Source organism: Zalophus californianus, chromosome X (assembly GCF_009762305.2).
Source record: "Zalophus californianus isolate mZalCal1 chromosome X, mZalCal1.pri.v2, whole genome shotgun sequence".
Taxonomy (NCBI): domain Eukaryota; kingdom Metazoa; phylum Chordata; class Mammalia; order Carnivora; family Otariidae; genus Zalophus; species Zalophus californianus.
The window spans coordinates 29,737,531-29,757,179 of NC_045612.1; the positions used below are offsets into that span (position 1 = coordinate 29,737,531).

At 40.9% G+C, this 19,649-nt stretch overlaps 1 protein-coding gene across 5 annotated transcripts in view; it reads left to right on the top strand.

Moving 5' to 3' along the window:
- The first annotated feature begins 916 nt into the window (after positions 1 to 916).
- The window catches only part of CUL4B (cullin 4B), a 47,367-nt gene continuing 28,634 nt past the window's right edge, over positions 917 to 19,649 (top strand). For 2 of the 5 annotated variants that reach the window (XM_027608634.1, XM_027608635.1), the window contains exons 1-3: positions 7,403 to 7,593; positions 12,175 to 12,717; positions 14,810 to 14,925. In XM_027608634.1, the coding sequence (XP_027464435.1) occupies positions 7,530 to 7,593; positions 12,175 to 12,717; positions 14,810 to 14,925 (723 nt within the window). In that variant the 5' untranslated portion in view covers positions 7,403 to 7,529. Of the gene's footprint in view, positions 1,064 to 7,402; positions 7,594 to 11,284; positions 11,414 to 12,174; positions 12,718 to 14,809; positions 14,926 to 19,649 lie in introns of those variants that run through there. The other 3 variants (XM_027608638.1, XM_027608639.1, XM_027608637.1) reach the window with 2 other exon arrangements.

Below are 19,649 nucleotides of genomic sequence, written 5' to 3' on the forward strand. Positions count from 1 at the left end.
TATCAATATCAGAGGGCCGCCTCCGTAGCTCAATCTGTTAAGTGAGTTTTCTGTTTTTGCTTCTGACGCCTATCAGGCCCCTGTTAGGTGAGTGGGGTTTCCCCTGAAGGGATTGGTCAGATCCGCTGTCAATCAATCATCCTTGAAAACCGTTAACTGCACCAGAATTCCGGGTTGGGTGGGCAGGACTTAGCTAGAAGAAAGCCCGCCAGTTGCCAGCGTGACTAACGGTCGTCGGTGGTCAATTGTTCCTATTCGGAGCTGTCGGGTTCTGATCCTAATAGATGGAACACCAGTAACCACAACAAATCCTGTTGATCCTGGGATGGTGAGTTAAACAGGTTCTTCGCGATCGTGGAAAGCGGAGAGGGTATCTATCCTTTAGGAGCTTACTGGCTGTAGGCCTGCCTTCGAGCCAAGAGACTCTATCTAAGCCAAGGCTCATCTCTGGCTATTTTAAGTTATTTTGTTGTACTTCTTTTCGTTACTGGGGAGAAAAAGCGCAAACTCAAAAGAGATATGTTGCTATAGAAGTTAGAGCCTTTACTCACCGGCGATATGGAGAAGTTACGGAAAAGCATGTTAGAGCCATAGTTACCTGCAGAGAAAATTCTCGGCCAGGTGGTGACCACGATGGGGCAGGGACCCCCAAAACCTTGGCTCTGTAGCCTGATGAAGAGGCCAATATATTAGATAGAGACCTGGTTCGGATCTCAGTGAGATCAGTGAGACCCTCCGAAATAGCTGGAGGACACCTTGATGGGAGTCTGTTGGCCTTGAACCCCCCCCCGGGAGGGGGCGGTGAGTGGGGGGCACAAGCCATAGTAATTTAGGAGGACATGGCAGATTTCCAATTCAAGATGTTAGTCTTAACAATTGCGCTTTTTCTCCCCAAGTTAGCATTATATGAAAGAAGAAAACTAAATATTAGAGCTGTAACCATAAGGGATGATGGATAAGGGTGCGGTTAGCCGGCCAAAATTGTGAGTAGCCTTTCAAAGACAGACTATGTCACAGTCATCAGAATCAGAGAATGGGAGTGATGATGCGGCCATCTCAGAAGGTAATAGTGCGTAAATGAACTAGTAAAAGTGAAATACAGAGTTAAATACAAATAATTGGTAAGAATACATCTAGGAAGGAGCGCCTGGCTGGTTCAGTCTGTAGAGCATGCAACTCTTGATCTCAGGGTGTTGAGTTCCGGTCCTACTTTGGGCATGGAGCTTACTTAATAAAAAAAAGAATCTGGGCACCTGGGTGGCTCAGTCAGTTAAACCTCGGACTCTTATCTCAGCTCAGGTCTTGATCTCAGGCTCCTGAGTTAGTTCCCCACCTTGGGCTCCAGATGGAGCCCACTTAAATTAAAAAGACAAAAAAAGGAAGAAAGAAAATCAAGCATAATGAAACCATTCATATGAAAAATTAATAGCAAGGTGGAAATAAATTTCTGGAGAGAGGATAGTGGTAAAGAGGGCATTTCTGCTTTGTTGTGGTTGTTTTACAGTGAGATTGAATTCACGTTTATTTTGGCAAAAAATTGAAAGTTTGATAATATTTAGCGTTGCTAATGGTGTGGGCAATCTGCAGTCATTCTGAAGGTGAGAGTGTATGTACTACATTTCTGAAGAGTAAGATGGCAATCTAGCAAAATTTCCCTCGATTCTACTTCAAATATATCCTCAGAAATACTTTTCCACATGCATAAAGATTTATATTACAGGATGTTCAATGCTGCATATTTGTATTAGAAAAAAACTGGAAATAACCAAATATCCAAAAATAAGAGAGTGGTTAAATAAACATGGTATGTCTTTACTATGAAATAGTTTGCAGCCCTTAAAAAGAGTGAGATTTCAGGTACTGTCATGGAGAGACCCCCACAGTATATGACGTTTAAAAAGCAAATGGGCTCCCTGCTCTGTGGGGAGCCTGCTTCTTTCTCCCTCTCCTCCCCGCTTGTGCGCGCTCTCTCTCTCTCTGGCTATTTCTGTCTCAAATAAATAAATAAAATCCCCCCCCCAAATAAAGGTGACCTGATACATATCTTTTTCTTTTTTTAAAGATTTTATCCATTTATTTGAGAGAGAGAGAGAATATAAGCAGGTGTAGGGGCAGAGGGAGAGGGAGAAACAGACTCCCCGCTGAGCAGGGAGCCCGACCCGGGGCTCGATCCCAGGAGCCCGGGATCATGACCTGAGTTGAAGGCAGACGCTTAAGCAACCGAGCCACCTAGGTGTCCCTAAAGTCTTTTTCTATACATTTAGCAACGTAATTATTGCTTTAAAAAAATAGATCATACTTATATGAATTGTTCTGTGACTTTCTTTTGCTTACTATTGTATCACGGACACCTTTCCTTGTCAGTATACATAAATCTGCCTTCCCACTTTTAAGGGCAGCATAGTATACTGTATGTGAATACACATATTCCTATCGCTTAAAAAAATCTATTAAGTCCCCATCTTGTGGACCGTGGAAAGTCTATTCTTCCACCAGGTTGGAGGGGGATTCCCCCAGGTCCCAAAGGAATCCATGAGAAATGCCTAAATGTTCCAAAAATCAGTCCTAGTTGTCATTTGCCATCTCTGCCAGCTATTCTTTCTCCAAACTACTATGCTCTAGTGTTCAACAAGTCACTACTTGGTCTTTATACTTTATTATTATTATTACTATTATTATTATTTTTAAAAGCTCCTTGTTTCCCTTTAAAAAAAAAAAAAAAAGGATTCCTCTATGCCCAGGGGCGTTTGGGTGGCTCAATCAGTTAACCGTCTGACTCTTGGTTTCCGCTCAGGTCATGATCTCATGGGTAGTGAGATCGAGCCCGGTATCAGGCTCTGTGCTCAGCAGGAAGTCTGCTGGAAGATTCTCTCCCTCTACACCTCTCCTGTTCTTGCTCTCAAATAAATTAAAAAAAAAAAACTTAAAAAAAAAAAGAAATCTCTATGCCCAACATGGGGCTTCAACTCACAGAGTCGCATGCTCTACCAACTGAGCCAGCCAGGCACCCTCGTCCTTATACTTTTAAAAAAAACTTATTATGGGGCACTTGGGTGGCTTAGTCGGTTAGGTGTCTGACTTTTTTTAAAGATTTTATTTATTTGACAGAGAGAGACACAGCGAGAGAGGGAACACAAGCAGGGGGAGTGGGAGAGGGAGAAGCAGGTTTCCCGTGGAGCAGGGAGCCCGATGCGGGGCTCGATGCGGGGCTCGATCCCAGGACCCTGGGATCATGACCCGAGCTGAAGGCAGATGCCTAACGACTGAGCTACCCAGGCGCCCCAGGTGTCTGACTCTTGATCTCAGCTCAGGTCTTGATCTCAGTCATGAGTTCAAGCCCCGTGTAGAGCCTCCTTAAAAAAATAATAACAATAAAAATAAAAAATTTTATTATATAATTTTAATACATACAGAAGAATATGTGTGACATGTAATTTATGGAGCATAATAAGAAAACAAACACCCATGAACCCATCATCAACCTAAGAACTAGAACATTACCAATGCTTTTGAATCTACCTAAATTCTCCCCCTTGCTTCCCCCAGAGCAGGCCCCTATCCTGGATTTTGTGTTTATTTTTTCCCTTCTATATTTTAATGGTTTTACCATATTTTCTACCCATTTAAGTTTTCCTTATTTTTGAGCTTTACAAAAAGTTATCAATTGCATATATCCTATAATTATTGCTTTTTTCATGTAACATTTTTGTGATTTATGCATGTAGCTGTAATTAATTTTTCAGTGTCATGTAGTATTTCATTGTGTGAATATACCCCAATTTATTTAGTCATTCTATCAAAGAATATTCTCTTGCTGTTTTTTGAGGTCTGTATCAAAGGTGATGCAGACTAGGAACAGATAATCCTTAGCATGTTTTAATCACTTCCCCCTTGTGCCACCACTATACAGTCTCCATATATCTATTATTAGCACTTTGTATATTCAAGGGCAAAGGTCAGCAATTTCTTTTTTCTGTAAAGCACTAGATAGGAAATATTTTAGGCTCTTAGCTGGCCATATGGTCTGTCCCAACTACTGAACTCTGTTGTTTTAGCACAAAATCAGCCACAAAAAATATGTAGATGAATAAGTATGGCAGCATTCCAATAAAACTTTCTTATTTAAAAAAAAAAAAAGATTTCAGGGCGCCTGGGTGGCTCAGTCGTTAAGCATCTGCCTTCGGCCCAGGTCATGATCTCAGGGTCCTGGGATCAAGCCCCTCATCGGGCTCCCTGCTCGGCGGGAAGCCTGCTTCTCCCTCTCCCACTCCCTCTGCTTGTGTTCCCTCTCTTGCTGTGTGTCTCTGTCAAAGAAAAAAAGAAAAAAAAGATTTCATTATTTCAGTGAGAGAGAGTGAAGGGGGAAGGGGCGGAGGGAGAGGGAGAGAGAACTCAAGCAGACTGCACTGAGCGTGCAGCCTGATGCGGGGCTTGATCTCACTACCCTGAGATCAGACCTGAGCTGAAACCAAGAGTCAGATGCTAAACCAACTATGCCACCCAGGCACCCCTCCAATAAAACTTTTTTTATACAATAGGCAGCTGGCTGGGTTCATTCCCCTGACCATCCTTTCCCAAACTTGGCTCTAGTTCATCTGAATTCCTGTAGCATTGTCCAGTATTGTGGTCATGTGTGCATCTGTATTATCATTTCTTTCTCATTACCTTATTTCCCATGCTTATCTCTCCCCATGCCCACTCTTCCCCCCCGCCCGCCCCAGTTCCTGAACCAGTAGCCACAACTCCAGCAGCAAGTACAGGATAGGTATAAGGCCTGGTGCTAATAAGAGGCCTAAGAATTACTGTACCAGATTTGGGACTGGGATGCTGCCTTGATCTCCCTCCTTAACACTCTAGGGGTTTCGGTTAGGACAAATTATTCCCCGAGAACTAGTTTCCTTGCAGATCCTAAATATGTCTTAGTCTTTCTCACCTTCAGGATTTAAAGCTGTACCCTGTTTTCCTTCTTTGTGCCCCCTGCCCCTCCCACTCTTCTTGCCCGGTTAATTCCCACTTATCCCCACAGATTTAAATTGAATTACTTTCTCGGGAAGCTATTATTTTCTCAGGAAGCTATTATTTTGTAAATCCCCAGCCCCACCTTATCTCGACCCTACCCCATCTTCCTAGGCTGTGCAGGTGTCTCTGTGTTCCTACAGCAGCTTTTATCACTCTGTCCTCTAATCGTCTGCCTCACCCACTAGGCCAATTGAGAACTGTTTGAGGGCAAGGGTTGTCTTTGTATACTCAGTGACTGGATCATAACAGGTCCTCAGGCAAGGCTTGTTCAGTGTTTGTCTGGATTTGGCTAGGAGAGGGAGCTGGTTTCTACCTCTGGTGAAATCAGCCATTGGCTGAGCATCCAGCTAAATGGGCTGATTCTGATCTCTAGAACCAAATTGCTACTGTCTCCTTGAATGTGCATTGCTTGCCGCTGGGTCCTGCCTGAACTGAATCCAGGCTTGGTCTCCTATTGGGCACTATGATTTGGCTCATCTCAATAAAGGAGTAATTTTTTTTATCCCTCTTTTCTTTTTTTCCTCCTGGTGAGTGGGGCTCTGAACGTCTTTTCCTAACTTGTCTATTACTTGAGACAATTTTATGGCATGTCTCCTTACTAAACTGGAAATTTGGGGAAGTACCATATTTGGGTTTTGAGAAAAAGTGGGTTTGGTTTAAGTCTGTGTGCTTCGTGTCTTTGGCAAGTCATTTTAACCTCCTTCCCTGAGCCTGTTTCTCATCTGTGAAATGGGGATGGCACCTGACCTATCTCATAGTGTGGTTATGAGGATAAAATAAGATTGTGTGTGAAAGTGCTTTGAAAAACCGTAAAATCAACCACAAATGGAATTTTGTATTAGTTCTGTATTCCCTTATGACATCTAGCACCATGCCTTGCCCAGAGTAGTTGCTCAATACATTTTTGTTGAATGACCAAATGAATTGGCAAGAAAAATAATGCTATTGGTGGGAATAAAGGACATTTAATGGAATCAGGAAAAACAGATCACTTGGCAATAGAAACATCCATATGGTGAATAATTCAGAGTTGGGCATTTATACATAGCCCCAAATCTACATTCCCAATGTCTGGTCTTTGTTTTGCTTATAAAAAATATTTAAATTTCTTTGAATAAGCTTTTGGCAGCTGAGATAAACTTGACTAGATCTTAAATATGCAGTCATCACAAAGCAGGATTGGCCCCAGGCAATACTGTGAGATCAGCAAAATGTACTCTCAGAAATCTTTCCTTCCTTGATGGTAGCTTTACCCACCCCTCACCCCCATTGCAATGCCTAGTCGTAGTTCTCTTTACCCCCAGGCACTTAGGACTCTTGTATTATCCTTTGTTCAAGGAGCATTCACCTTAAAGGGTCAGGACTGAGTCTCCCTGGCTAATTTGCATTTGAAAAAAGGAGTCCTAGAGAAGGAGACTATTTTTATCAAAAGGAATGAATAAATAATTGTGAAATTTCAGGCATTAAAGAGTACAAGGGCTTATCAGCCTCATTCAAATCATGACGGTACTTAGTTCACCTACAGCTGGGGTCTCAATCTTGGAGGTATGTAGTTCACCCTGAAAGCTTCTTAGAAATAATGATAATTGAGGCCCTACTCACAGAGATTCTAATTCGGTTGGACTAGTTTCAAAACCTGGGCAAAGGTGGTTTTTTGTTTTTCTTTTTAAAGTCCCCAGGCAATTCTGTTGTTTATTTGGAGTTGGGAGCCACTGATTTAAGCCTAAAACGGCCTTGCTCTTGAGAAAAAGAAAAGCCAAATGCCTTGGGAAGATCAAATCTTAAAGCACGGTGGGAGGGACTGTGAGAGTCATTGATAAAGTGAAGGGAAGGTTAAAAATAGGCCCAGCAATTCCACAATAAGCAAGTGCTTGGCAGCACCAAAGGAAGTAATCTGTGGCTGATCTAGTCCTCCACCCCAAACCCCCAGGGAAAACGGCCTGGCCCTAACTGTTAGTCCTAAAATCTGCTTTCCAGATGGTTCACAGGTTATGACTGTAGGTAAAATCTCTGAGCTAAGGGGCTAAGTCTTCAAATGTTTGATGTACCCAAGTCTGTAAGTCTTCAGTTGATATTTTATGTAGAAGATAAATGATTTTGTTAAAAATATGAGGTCTGTGTTCTTTATTTACATTGTACTGAGCACCACGGGTTTAGCATTTGTTATCAAGTTCCTTGCTTTAAACTCTAGGATGGGCAAAGGGTGAATTCACATTGTGTAGCTGGATCATCTTTGCTTAAGCTTTGACCTCCTCAGTCGTCCCCTAGCTGCCCCGTGCTGTCGATAGCATCACAAAGCCCTTATTATGATGTAATGTTGGCTACCTCACCGCAGCTTGGTTTGCCTTTTCTGTATTTCCCTGCTTCAAAGATGGTCTTTCAGAAAGGCAGATAGGGAACATGGACCACCATTTACCCACGAGTTCTCTTAAGCAAGCAGTGTCTCCTATTTTTAAGGAAAATCCCACCCGTGGATAACAAGGATTTCATGAGTGTCTATCCGCTCTGAGATGTCTGGAGAAGACTCAGAATCAAGCACTTTGGGGAATCTCTGTGATCAAAAAAAGGAAACAGGTTCATACTCTTTGTTAGAGACATGACTGCTAAAATAGGGGAATGGACATTAGAAAAACTAGTGTCTTTGTATTTCTTCCTTTATGTGTATATTTACCTTTATAAATAGCTACAGATTTATTTTATTTGCTTGATTGAAAGAATACCAGTAATAACTATACTTCATCTGGCAGCACTGTAAAGTTTAATTAATGTTTCTGAGGTATGAGTTGAACTCACAAGATGAAAGATTCTATATATGGAGTATGTGTTAAGTGCCCAATCTGGTTTAGTCTGATAATGGCCATAATTGTATGGTGTCCTACATTGCATGTCTTGATTATTGTGGTTTCAGTGAGTTCAACCTTGAGAAATGTATTTTAATGTTGAGAATTTGTTTAACGTTGGTTGGCAAATGTTTAGGTGTATAGAATATATATGCTTATGTTTTAATTAGCCCAATTATTTGATTCTTGATTCTTGATTTAAAATATGTTTTACAAAGAAACATGGAAGCTTTTTCTTTTTAAAGTGGTCCAAGGGTCCAAGAAGGCACAAAGTTCTGGCCCTTGCACATCACATAGTAATATCTAAGTTGGTTTGTGCCACAAAATCTAAATGTTAAATTTAAAAATCATTATTAAAATTACATATCTCTATTAAGATGTGCTAAATATGTGAGGATTGACCAAAATAAGGCTGTTAGGATATCAAAAGGAAGATTACTATTAGTGACCAAGATAAAAAAGGAAAATGGTTTTCCCACAAAACTCATTTAAAGATATTTCATGGAAAACTTAAATAGTAAGTTAGACTACCAGGTCATTCAAAGTGAGCTAGCGCTCAAGAGCCAAGGATCTGTGCTTTTACAGCCAACATGTAACTTGGAAGACTGAAGGGCTTAGATAATCATGTCAGATTAGGAGCTATTATTATTAGAATGTAGTTGAATATTAACAAGACTCAGCTATGCTTTATGTTAGTATAAAAGTTTATCTTTGAAGGGCAAAAGCAGTTTTCCATCGTTTTGTCTTTTAAGAAATATAATTACATGAATTAGAACAAGCCCCACTTTTTTGGTCTTGAGAAGTCTTTGGTTAAATTGCCAATCCTTCTAGAAAAGGTATCGATTTGAGCCATTATCAGCTGGCCCATCCATACACCCTTCTAAGAAATATAACTATACAAATCAGAGCAACCTTGTTCATTAAATCTGGAAAATTAGCCAGTTAATCCTCCCCTGTAAAGACATGGCATTATTTTAGTCTCATTCAATGAGATATTCAATAAGTATTTACACTGCATTTACAGTTTTTCAGCATCGTGCGAAATATGAGACAATAAAGGAGGGTTTAATGTTTTAGGATACCTTCCTTGGCTTTAAGAGTTTACAGTCTCATTTTAGGCAGCAAGAACGAAACGGTACATTCAAAAAAGATAGGAGTCCATCTTCCCCCCTCTTCAGCCTCTATCACAGTTCTCTGGCTCTAGGGCCCAAGTTCCATTAGAGCCTTGCTCTCAGCCAATTGTCATCAAACGGCACCAAGCTGATAGTGGCTCAAGGGGGTACCTCTTTCTAGGAGGATTTACATTTTAACCAAAGACCTCTGAAGACCTAAAATTTTAAAAATAAATACATAAATAAAAAGTGGGCTTGTATAAACAGCTAGAAAAGGGATTTATTCTTAGAGTTCTGATTTGTCTATCTCAAACTATACAATACAAAGTGCTTTTACACCACCCACCATCCTGTTACTCCCCTGCTTTTAAAAGCCCAGCTTGCTCCCTCCTCTCCTTGCTGTCTACCCTAGGCTACAGGGTAGACCAGATTTTTGGCTTTGTGTGCCAGAGGAGGGAAGGAAAAATTCTTCCTCTACCCTTCAAGGTCTTCCATCTGGATTAAGAATTAAATTTACATGAGACAGATTAATAGGAGAAAAAACCCAAAGTTTTATTATGCGGCACAGAGGCCCAATAATGACACTGAGACCCCAAGAAATGATTAAGACAGGCAGTTTTTATACGTTTTAGACAATGAGACAACAAACTTGTGAGGAATTGACAGGATAAAGAAAACAGGTGTTTGGGAGCTTTAATTAGTAGGGAATTCTAAGCAGAATTTAGATTGAGGTAGATTAGAAAAATGTTTCTGCAGCTTTCTCAGCTTTAAAGTCTCTGTCTCTGGTAATAAAGATTTTTTTTTTTACATCTTAGTACAGGGAGGATATTTTTCGTATGGGAGATTTGTTTCTTGCTTTCAGGGGGATAGCAGAGGGTCTTCCTGTCCTTGCACCAGTTGCTTCCTAAGTAGCTTCAATTCAAAATAATCAGTAGGTCATTGTGTTACATTTTTGAGCCTCATTTTCCTTACTTCCAACCAGACATCTTACTTTCTGGCTTCATTGCACTTTCCATATTTCCATAAACAGGCCAGGCCCTTTCACAACTCCCTGCTTTGCCCATTTCCACTGCCCAGAATGCCTTTAACCTTCTTCCCTCTTGTCTTTTTGGCAATTCCCACTTTGGGACCCAGCATAAACAATTCCTCTGTGAAACTGACTATTCCCAAAATTCCTCCAAATCTCTTGATTCACCTGTTTCCAGAGCACTTTGTGCATTTGTTATAGAACTGTTACAGAAATTAGTTTTTTTGAAATTGTCTTCCCCTACTGGCTTTCTCAATGGCAGGGACCTGGTATACTGTGTGGCATAAAGTCTTTCAGTACAAGCTTGTTGAATGTTTCTGCAGTTAGAATCAACAGGTTGGCAGACCTAGTTTTATTTGACATTGTGCTGCCCCCCACCATGCCCTGGGGTTAAATAAAAACTCCCAGCAGGAAATTTACAAGGTTTATTGTTGCTAATTTAACCAATTTAGAGGTTTGTTCTTATGAGTAATCCATTTTGAAATTTGAGCTTGTGGAATACATTGGTAGAAAACATTGATTTTTGCCAATGTCATTCTCCTAAAATGTGTTCTTTGAAACAGTATATGAACTGAGATTTAGTAAAAGTGGCTATGTTTAGGCTGTAAATTGCTGGATTGATGACGGAGGAGATCGGGGTTGGGCTTGGTACTGGAAACTGTGTTGTGTGTGTGTATGTGTTGGGGGGAGGTGTTAGTTACCTTCCTATTTCTTGGGCCTTAGAATGCACCCTTAACTCTGGCCAGCCATCTTAGAAAATGCTCCTGTTAGGAAGGTAAAAAGATTTGCGGCTACATAGTACTGAGAAAAGTATCAAAACTCAGGCCCTAATCATATTGGGTCAAGGGGTGTCCTTGACACAAAAGAAACAATTTATAGCTCAATCGAAGCAAAGACTCATTTTCTTTTCTTTTTGTATCTAAGATCTTTTTCTTTTCCTTTCCTATTTTAACATCATGACATTTCTTCTCAGCACCAGGCATAATGCCATGATTATGTTTTCCTCCATTTCGGGTTACTCCCCCTGCCTTGCAACCCCTCCTTATTCCTTTATCTCTTTCAAAGTTTCCATTCTCGGTTCCCTAACTTTTTACTCCCTCCCTTCCTCTCTTCCTCCTCCTCCTCCTCTTTTTTCCCAGCTAGCTCACCCCGCCCCTCACCGTCACCACCTTCCCTCCCCTTCAGGCTTCTTCCCGCTGCTTCTCCCGCCACCTTCCCCCCACCCGGCCCGCCTCGCGTTCAGAAAGCGCCAATCAGGAGCTCGGGAGGTGTCTCGAAAGCCCGCCCCCTCCTCCCTGTCCACTTCTCTTTCCCCCCCCTTTTCTCCCTCCCCCCTCCCCCCCCAACTCAAGTCCTGCGGACCTGGGGGCTTCGGGATCTGGGCGCTATGAAAAGTGTCTGCCCAGTCACTTCCGGTAAGGGCGCTGCAGCGCGAAGCTCCCCGCGGGACCGTTAAGGAGGGGGTGGGAGTTACCGGCGGGCCGGGGGAGGACAGTGCTGCCAGGGAAGGGGAGCGGGAGAGGGAGGGGGAAGGACAGCGAGAGCGAGCGAAGGAGCAGGAGCGTCTTGGGCTCCTTAGCCGCCGCTTTCCCGCCGCCTCTCCCGGAGCCAGCTCCCCCGCCCCCCGGGCGCCTGCAGTGCTTCTCTCCACCCCCCACTCCCGAGGACAGACACCGCCCCTCCCTCGCCGCCGCGTGACCGGAAGTGGCGCCATCTTTAGCCTCCTGTGCTATTGACAATAACAAGCCCTGGTTCTCTCCCCCTCCCCCTTCCCCCTCCCCCCAACCACGGCATCTCCCCTCCCAGAGAGAGGGAGAAAAGGAGGAGGAGCTGCAGCCTCACAGACTCACTGAGTCGCTCCTGCAGAAAGGGGGGAGAGAGACCGAAAAGCAGGGGAGGGGGACGGCACTGCCGTTTACCTGTCTGCCTCCTCACTCGCTCTCCCCCCCTCGTTCGGCTCACTCCTGGTGTCAGCCTATCCGCCTTCCCAAACCCTCCCATTCCCCCGGTGTAGCCCCCCCCTTCACTTTCCTTCTCGTCCTCTGTGTTTCTCCTCTCTTTCTTCCCTTCCCCCTCTAGCATTGCCACCTTCACTCCTACACGCACGCAGGCATATAAACGTAGGTTTTTGATGCTCCTCTGCCTGTTGACCCCGCTATTTTCATGTTTCCAACAGGTTTTTCTTCCCCCAATCCCTCAGCTGCTGCTGCTGCTCAGGAGGTCAGATCTGCCACTGATGGTAATACCAGCACCACTCCGCCCACCTCTGCCAAGAAGAGAAAGTTAAACAGCAGCAGCAGTAGCAGCAGTAACAGTAGTAACGAGAGAGAAGACTTTGATTCCACCTCTTCCTCCTCTTCCACTCCTCCTTTACAACCCAGGGATTCGGCATCCCCTTCAACCTCGTCCTTCTGCCTGGGGGTTTCAGTGGCTACTTCCAGCCACGTACCGATACAGAAGAAGCTGCGTTTTGAAGACACCCTGGAGTTTGTAGGGTTTGATGCGAAGATGGCTGAGGAATCCTCCTCCTCTTCCTCCTCATCTTCACCAACTGCTGCAACCTCTCAGCAGCAGCAACTTAAAAATAAGAGTATATTAATTTCTTCTGTGGCTTCGGGGCATCACGCAAACGGCCTAGCCAAATCTTCTACCACCACTTCTAGCTTTGCTAACAGCAAGCCTGGCTCTGCTAAGAAGTTAGTGATCAAGAACTTTAAAGGTAACCAAGGCCAAAATCCATAATCACCTACTAAGGATTTGACACTTGAGCGGTCACGTGCTCTATTTATGTTAATATATTAAACAGTATAGAGGTGGCCTAATGTTTTATGCATAATCAATGAGGTGGAGGGAGGTCCTTTTTTGGGTGGAGGGTTCATTTTCCGGGGGTGGTTAGTATTCTTGTGCTGAAGCATACACGGAGTGTTTCTGTGCAGTATTTTGATGTCTGGCTCAGTTTATATCTAATCTGTTACTCATTATAACATTGACAATCGGTATGATTGATCTGGATTATACAGGTGAGAAATTTGTATTCTACAGAGGTTTATTTCAGGTGCATGGTGAGCCTTGGCACTGCTGGGATTTTTATTTTTATGCTTCAGTAGGCCACATTTTCTAGTCCCTAGAAATGCAGGTAGCAATGGTGATCTTTTCATGCTCAATGATGATTTATAGTTAGATTTATAATGTTGGATACTATATTCTTGAAACTCATTGTGGAAGCAGTATTTGGAGGAAAATATGATCTCTGCATTTCTTTCCAAAGGTAGGGTTCGGAAGTGAAAAATACTGTATACACAGAAGTAGTAACTCTGTGTACCACTAGTCTAAAGATAGGAACAATTACTACATCTATTTTTTTTTTCACTAAAATGGGTTTTAAAGTACTGACCTGCAGCTTTTGGGAAAATTTGTTCACTTTATGTTTGAGATACATGATTGAGAGTATTATGAATGCATTGATGCATATAAAATCAACAGTTTTTTAAAAACGTAATTGAGCTGAATTACTTTTTTCTGTTGACTGTGTTTCTGTTTTTCTGACTTAGTTTTTCAGCATCCTAAACTGGCAGGTAATAGATGCTAAGATGTTTGTTAAATGGAGAAGTAAATGAATGAACTGAAGTAATATTTACCAGATAAGCGCCTTGAGGCTAAATATTAGTATTGAGAAAATTAGATTCTCAATGCTTGTGTTTTCAACATTAGTGTGGAAATCAGGAATATGCTCTGTTTTGTTTAAAGCAGAGGGTTATGGTGTTTATTTTTAACCTCTTTTTTTTTTCCTGTCACTCCTCTCCCATCCCCAGGTTCTTAAGAGTGTTGTAATCTTCCTGATTTAATAGTAGACCTTTCTAAAGTAAATGTGAATTGTAATTGGCTAATGTGTTCACTGTTCCACTCAAAGTATATCAATTTAATAGCCAAGAATTTTTAAAAGGGATGAGCTATGATCCTAATTTCATTTGCATACTGGTTTCTGAGGTTTTGTTTGGGTTTTTTTCTTTCCCTCTTAAACTAAAAATATATCATTAAGGTATTAGGATGTTTTAATTAAAAAAAATACTCATTGCTGGTCAGTGAAGTTTAAAGCCTGGGTTAAGATAGTCCTTTCCATTCTGAAAATGCTACATAGGTTCTGGAGTCATTTGGATGTTTTAAATTTTTTTAAAATTTCACTCTGCCCATTGATTTAGTTTAAATTAAAAGATGTTTCTCTCCATTTGTAGATGGTGCATAAATGTGAGGGTCAAACAGACTTGGATTAGACTCTCAGTTTTGCCACTGATTAGCTTTGATGACCTTGGGCAAGCCTTTCTAAATGAGTCTTCTAGCCTCAGTTTTCTCGGTTGCACGATAGGGATAAATAATACCTTCCTTAGAGCATTGTTAGGGAGATTAAGATGTTTGGAAAGTACCTTGTGCATAGTAGACATTTAGTATTTTAAATCTCAGGTGCAAAATTCACGTTGACTGACTTAGGTTTTACATGTGATGGAATAAGATCAGGATTGTTATTTTTTATCTGTGATTCTTGAATTTTTAGTTTTTGAAGCAATACAATTGAAAAAAAGAAACCTCACCTTTAATTCTAATAGGTGAGTCAAAATGACTTAAACAGGATGCTGGCATTTCAAATTTTCTTTATGCTAAGCCTAAATACAGTAGCTACTTTAATATTTAGATGTAATAATTATAAAAATCACAATTTACCCTTAAAAAGCAGTAATACTATTATTGTACTTTAATGGATCCTTCCATTACTATATGCTACATATTCTGATACCAACATTGTACATATTATCTAGATAAGCCTAAATTACCAGAGAACTACACAGATGAAACATGGCAGAAGCTGAAAGAAGCGGTGGAAGCTATCCAGAATAGTACTTCGATTAAGTACAATTTAGAAGAACTCTATCAGGTATGTATTAATGTGGATAACCAGATTTGGCTAGCATAAATTGAGGTAGTATGTAGACGGATTTTACTTTGAAATGAGTCCTTATGTAGACTTTTGGTTTCCTTTTAGTGAAAATTTCTTGATCAATTTATGCACTATGTTTTATAATCAGACTACACATTCTGACGTACTCTGACATTCTGACAAACTATGAGTACAGTCATATTGGTATATATTGGGTTTATCTTGGACCCTTCTGATTAGGGTTTACAGTGAGGAGTATCTTGGTATAATCAAGGTTTTACCTGTAATGGAATCCTACAGCCGGGATCCCAAAGATGATTTCTGGTGACATGTCATTCTGTTACGGTACTTCTTGCTAAGTGGTGTTACTCGCCTATAGGAAAGGCTTCAAGAAATACAAATATTCTCTATACTTTATCCTTCCTCCTTTATTAGTAGCCTTTTGCCATTTCTTTTTCTTGCTCTTTATGTTTGTTTTATTTTCTGGGCTACAAGACAGTCCTTAGCCAAAAAATGAGCATCAGATTGTAGTCCATTGACTTGGTCTGAGGTTCAGTTTGTTTCTTTTGCTTAACAAATGGGTCCATACTTTAAGTGTTTAGTTTAAATATACTATTAAGGGCAATTACTGATTTAGACTGCTTACTACCATGATATTTTGCCCTACTGTATTGTTTTAAAGATTTTATTTATTAGAGAGAGAGTGCACGCATGAGCGAGGATTGGGGGGGAAGCAGAGGCAGAGGGAGAAGCAGACTCCCCGCTGCGCAGGGAGCCCAATGTGGGGCTCCATCCCAGCACCCTGAGATCTTGACCTGAGTCGAAGGCAGACGCTTAACTGAGTTACCCAGAGGCCCCTGCTCTACTGTATTTTTGACACAGCCACTTCAAGAAGTCATTTTCCATTATAGCATAAGCAGTTTCATATAAAAAAAATGCTTCAGAGTCCCAATAGTTTGTGTTTTTTTTTTTAAAGATTTATTTTAGAGAGCGACAGCATATGCTATTGAGCAGGGGGGAGGGCAGAGGGAGAGAGAATCTCAAGCAGACTGTAACTGAGTGTGGAGCCCGACTCGGGGTCGTCACGACCCCGAGATCATGACCTGAGCCAAAACGGAGAGTTGGATGCTTAACCGACTGCGCCACCCTGGCACCCTTTTTGTGTTCTTCATATTGATAAATACCTTGTAAGAAATTAAGTTGGTTTGATTTATCAGAATTTGTAGTTTTTATCTATTCATTTTAGTTGCAGAGGTGGTATGGTAATGGCAAACCCTGGATTAGCAGTCCGAAGACAGATTTGGGATTTTCTTTTGGCAGCTATTACCCTTCTGATCTTGAGCAAGAAACTAGACCTCCCTCAGCTTCAGTTTCCTCCTCTGTAACAAACAGGGGAAAGAATACTTGTCCTCTCTACCTCATGGGGTTGCTTCTAAGAGTCAAATAAGATGTGAAAAACAACTTGAATCGCTATGTTACAGAAATATAAGATGATGTTATCACTAGTAAAGCTCTTTCATAAGTCACAATGTGGCTTTTTCACTTGTAATAAGTCAATTAAGATCACCAGTTTCTGTTGCTGTGAGAATTGAACGAGTCAGTGCATGCAAAACACTCACAACGATGCCCAACAGGTAGTAGTAATGTTATACAATATAGTCGTCGTAACACTGTGTCAGTGGTAGTACTAAGCTATTAAGGAGAAGCCCACTTACTTGGCTATGTTGGTATATTACATATGTGGCTCCTGAGTTGTACAGTAATAAAAGTAGAATTATGGAATTAGAGTTGGAAAGGCCTTAAGAGATCATGTAGTCCAATAGCTATTCTTCATATAGTGCAGGTGGTCCTCTACAAATTAGGTTTATTTTTTATTTTAAGCATTATAGAAACCCTTTGTGAAGTAGACAGGGTGGTAGTTATTATTCCTCTATGATGAGGAAACTGAGTTTCAGGGAAGTTAAATAAATGTGCCCGGAGTCACACTGAGATGCCCAAGTTTTAAGTCCAGTGCACTTTCGCTCCTCTGCTGCTTCAGGAATACACCACAGCACTTGGAATACCTCTGTAGTGCGGCATTAGAGGCAAATAGTTTCACTTTAGGGAAAAGAAGTGTCCTCGAAGGTAATTTTTTTCCTTCATGTATATGGTGTTTATTTGGATATGGTGGTATACAGCATCTTTAGTTTCAATAATGTTATTTTATATGTTTTATATTTATAGCATATTGATTGTGATTGTTAATGAACCCGATTTACTTTACCTTGAATATTTTTCTAGAGCTTTTGGGTTCAAAAATATTTTCCTGATAAATTGATTCTGTTAAATTCTTTTATGTTTCAAGAGTTCATAGCTTGTATTTTTTGTTTTTCATTTTCTTCTACTTCAGAATTATCACCTGCTGTTGTTCAGTTGCATTTCTTTAGCCTAGCATCAGTGTTATAACTTTTTACTCTCTGCACTTTTCACAGTACTTTACTGTTTCAGCTATAATAAATACAAAAGCATTTGTTTCTAGCTCTTTTGTTGTTTTTGACCTTAATTTTGTAAATGCTCCTTTGGATTGTTCTCAGAAAGTTTATTTTGAGATGTTCAGGTTCAAAAAAGGATAAAAAGATAAGGGAGTAAAATTACTTCATACCATCTGGATTTCAGGTGCTTGTTTAATTTTGACTGGTTGAAATGTAAATGAAAAGTACTCTCCTAAAGAGGGGGTAGGGGAGGGAAATGGCAAAAAAAAAAGTACTCTCCTAATTCCTAAAATTGAAACTATAGAAGTATGTAGTATACCAAGCAAAAGTTCACCAGAACCCTCGGTCCCCCATCCTACCTTCTGTCTCTGAAGTAAGTGCTTTTTTGGCATATGTCTATGCAGAACTTTTTTCTGTGCATGCAAAACCGTTATGTTTTAAATCTTAAGCATGGAAGTCCCTAGTGTGGATTGCATGTACTGCCTCCCTAAGTTTTTAATTTCTAGAAAAGAACATGTGGTTCTGAGTGTATTTGCAAGAAACAAATGTCTTTTAAAAGTGATTTTTAAAAAAGGATTTTATTTATTTATTTGACAGACAGTGAGAGAGGGAACACAAACAGGGGGAGTGGGAGAGGGAGAAGCCGGCTTCCCCGCGGAGCAGGGAGCACGATGGGGGGCTCGATCCCAGGACCCTGGGATCATGACCTGAGCTGAAGGCAGATGCTTAACGACTGAGCCACCCAGGCATCCTGAGAGTCTGATTCTTGACTGTTTCTCTCTCTCCCTCTCCCTCTCTCTCTTTTTCCCCTAAAATCACTTTTTTTTTAAAAATTTTTTTAAAGGTATTTATTTATTTATTTGAGAGAGAGAGACACAGCGAGAGAGGGAACACAAGCAGGGGGAGTGGGAGAGGGAGAAGCAGGCTTCCCGCCGAGCAGGGAGCCCGATGTGGGGCTCGATCCTGGGACTCCAGGATCATGACCTGAGCTGAAGGCAGTCGCTTAACCAACTGAGCCACCCAGGCGCCCCAAAAAAGTGATTTTAAATAAGAATTGTACTTGAGTTTTTAAAATTATCTTTCCTCGACAACCTTGAAATCCTAAGTATGAGGCAGTGGTTAATGTTGTTTTGTTTTGGGGGGATTTTGTTTGTTTGTTTGCATGTTTTTGATTGACTACAGATAGTATGGTTAAGCGCACTGACTTTTGAGTTATCAGCCTGCCTTAGGTTAGAGATCTGCCACTCATAATTTTGGGCAAGTTACTTCTCTTAAGCCTTGTTTTCCTCATTTGTAAAATGGGAAGACCAACATTACCTATATGGCAGGGTTGTTGAGCTGTAAACAAAATACTGCAAAAACTACTTATTACAATGTCTGCTACTTATTGGTGTCATTGATGATGATGACGATAATAAATGAGTCTTTTAAAAAGATACCTTTAGGGGCACCCGGGTGGCTTAGTCATTAAGCATCTGCCTTTAGCTCAGGTCATGGTCCCAGGGTCCTGGGATCGAGCCCCACATCGGGCTCCCTGCAGGGAAGCCTGCTTCTCCCTCTCCCACTCCCCCTGTTTGTGTTCCCTCTCTCGTTGTCTCTCTCTTTCAAATAAATAAAATCTTAAAAAAAATGAAAAGATACCTTAATTTTAAGATTATATTTTATTATACAGCTCTAAAGACACACATGTTTTAAAATTCTAAATCCACACTGGGCCAGAACAGCTGGCTGATAAATAGATTACATTCCAATTATGTGTCAGTAGACACCATTAGCCAAATTGAAAAAATAATAGAAAAAGAGAGGAACTCTCTAGGAACAGTGTCCTTTACTTCTTAAGACTGTCTTGTTTTTTACATGTGGCATCTTATAATCGTTGGAATTTGGAGTATTTTAAATAATGGGATCATTTTCCTCATGTTCTCAGCCTTTGTATAAGTAGCTATGTAGTGTTTTTAAATCAGCTACTTTTTTCTGGAGCTGGCTGGTTGTTTATATATGAAAGTATAACATTTATTCTTAGTATAGCTATTTTCTTTGAAGGCAAGCCTAGTCCATACTTCAATTCTGATGGAAATAATTTTATTTATTGTTAATAATAGGAACTCTTGTTTGGTTAGCTTTTTGTGAAATAAATCTTTAATAATGGCCTTTTCTAGTAATGCTTCATTTATCAAGTAGATGACTGTAAGACTGGAAGCAAATAGTGTGTCCATCTCAGTACAGGTTATTACCCATTGTAAAATCTGG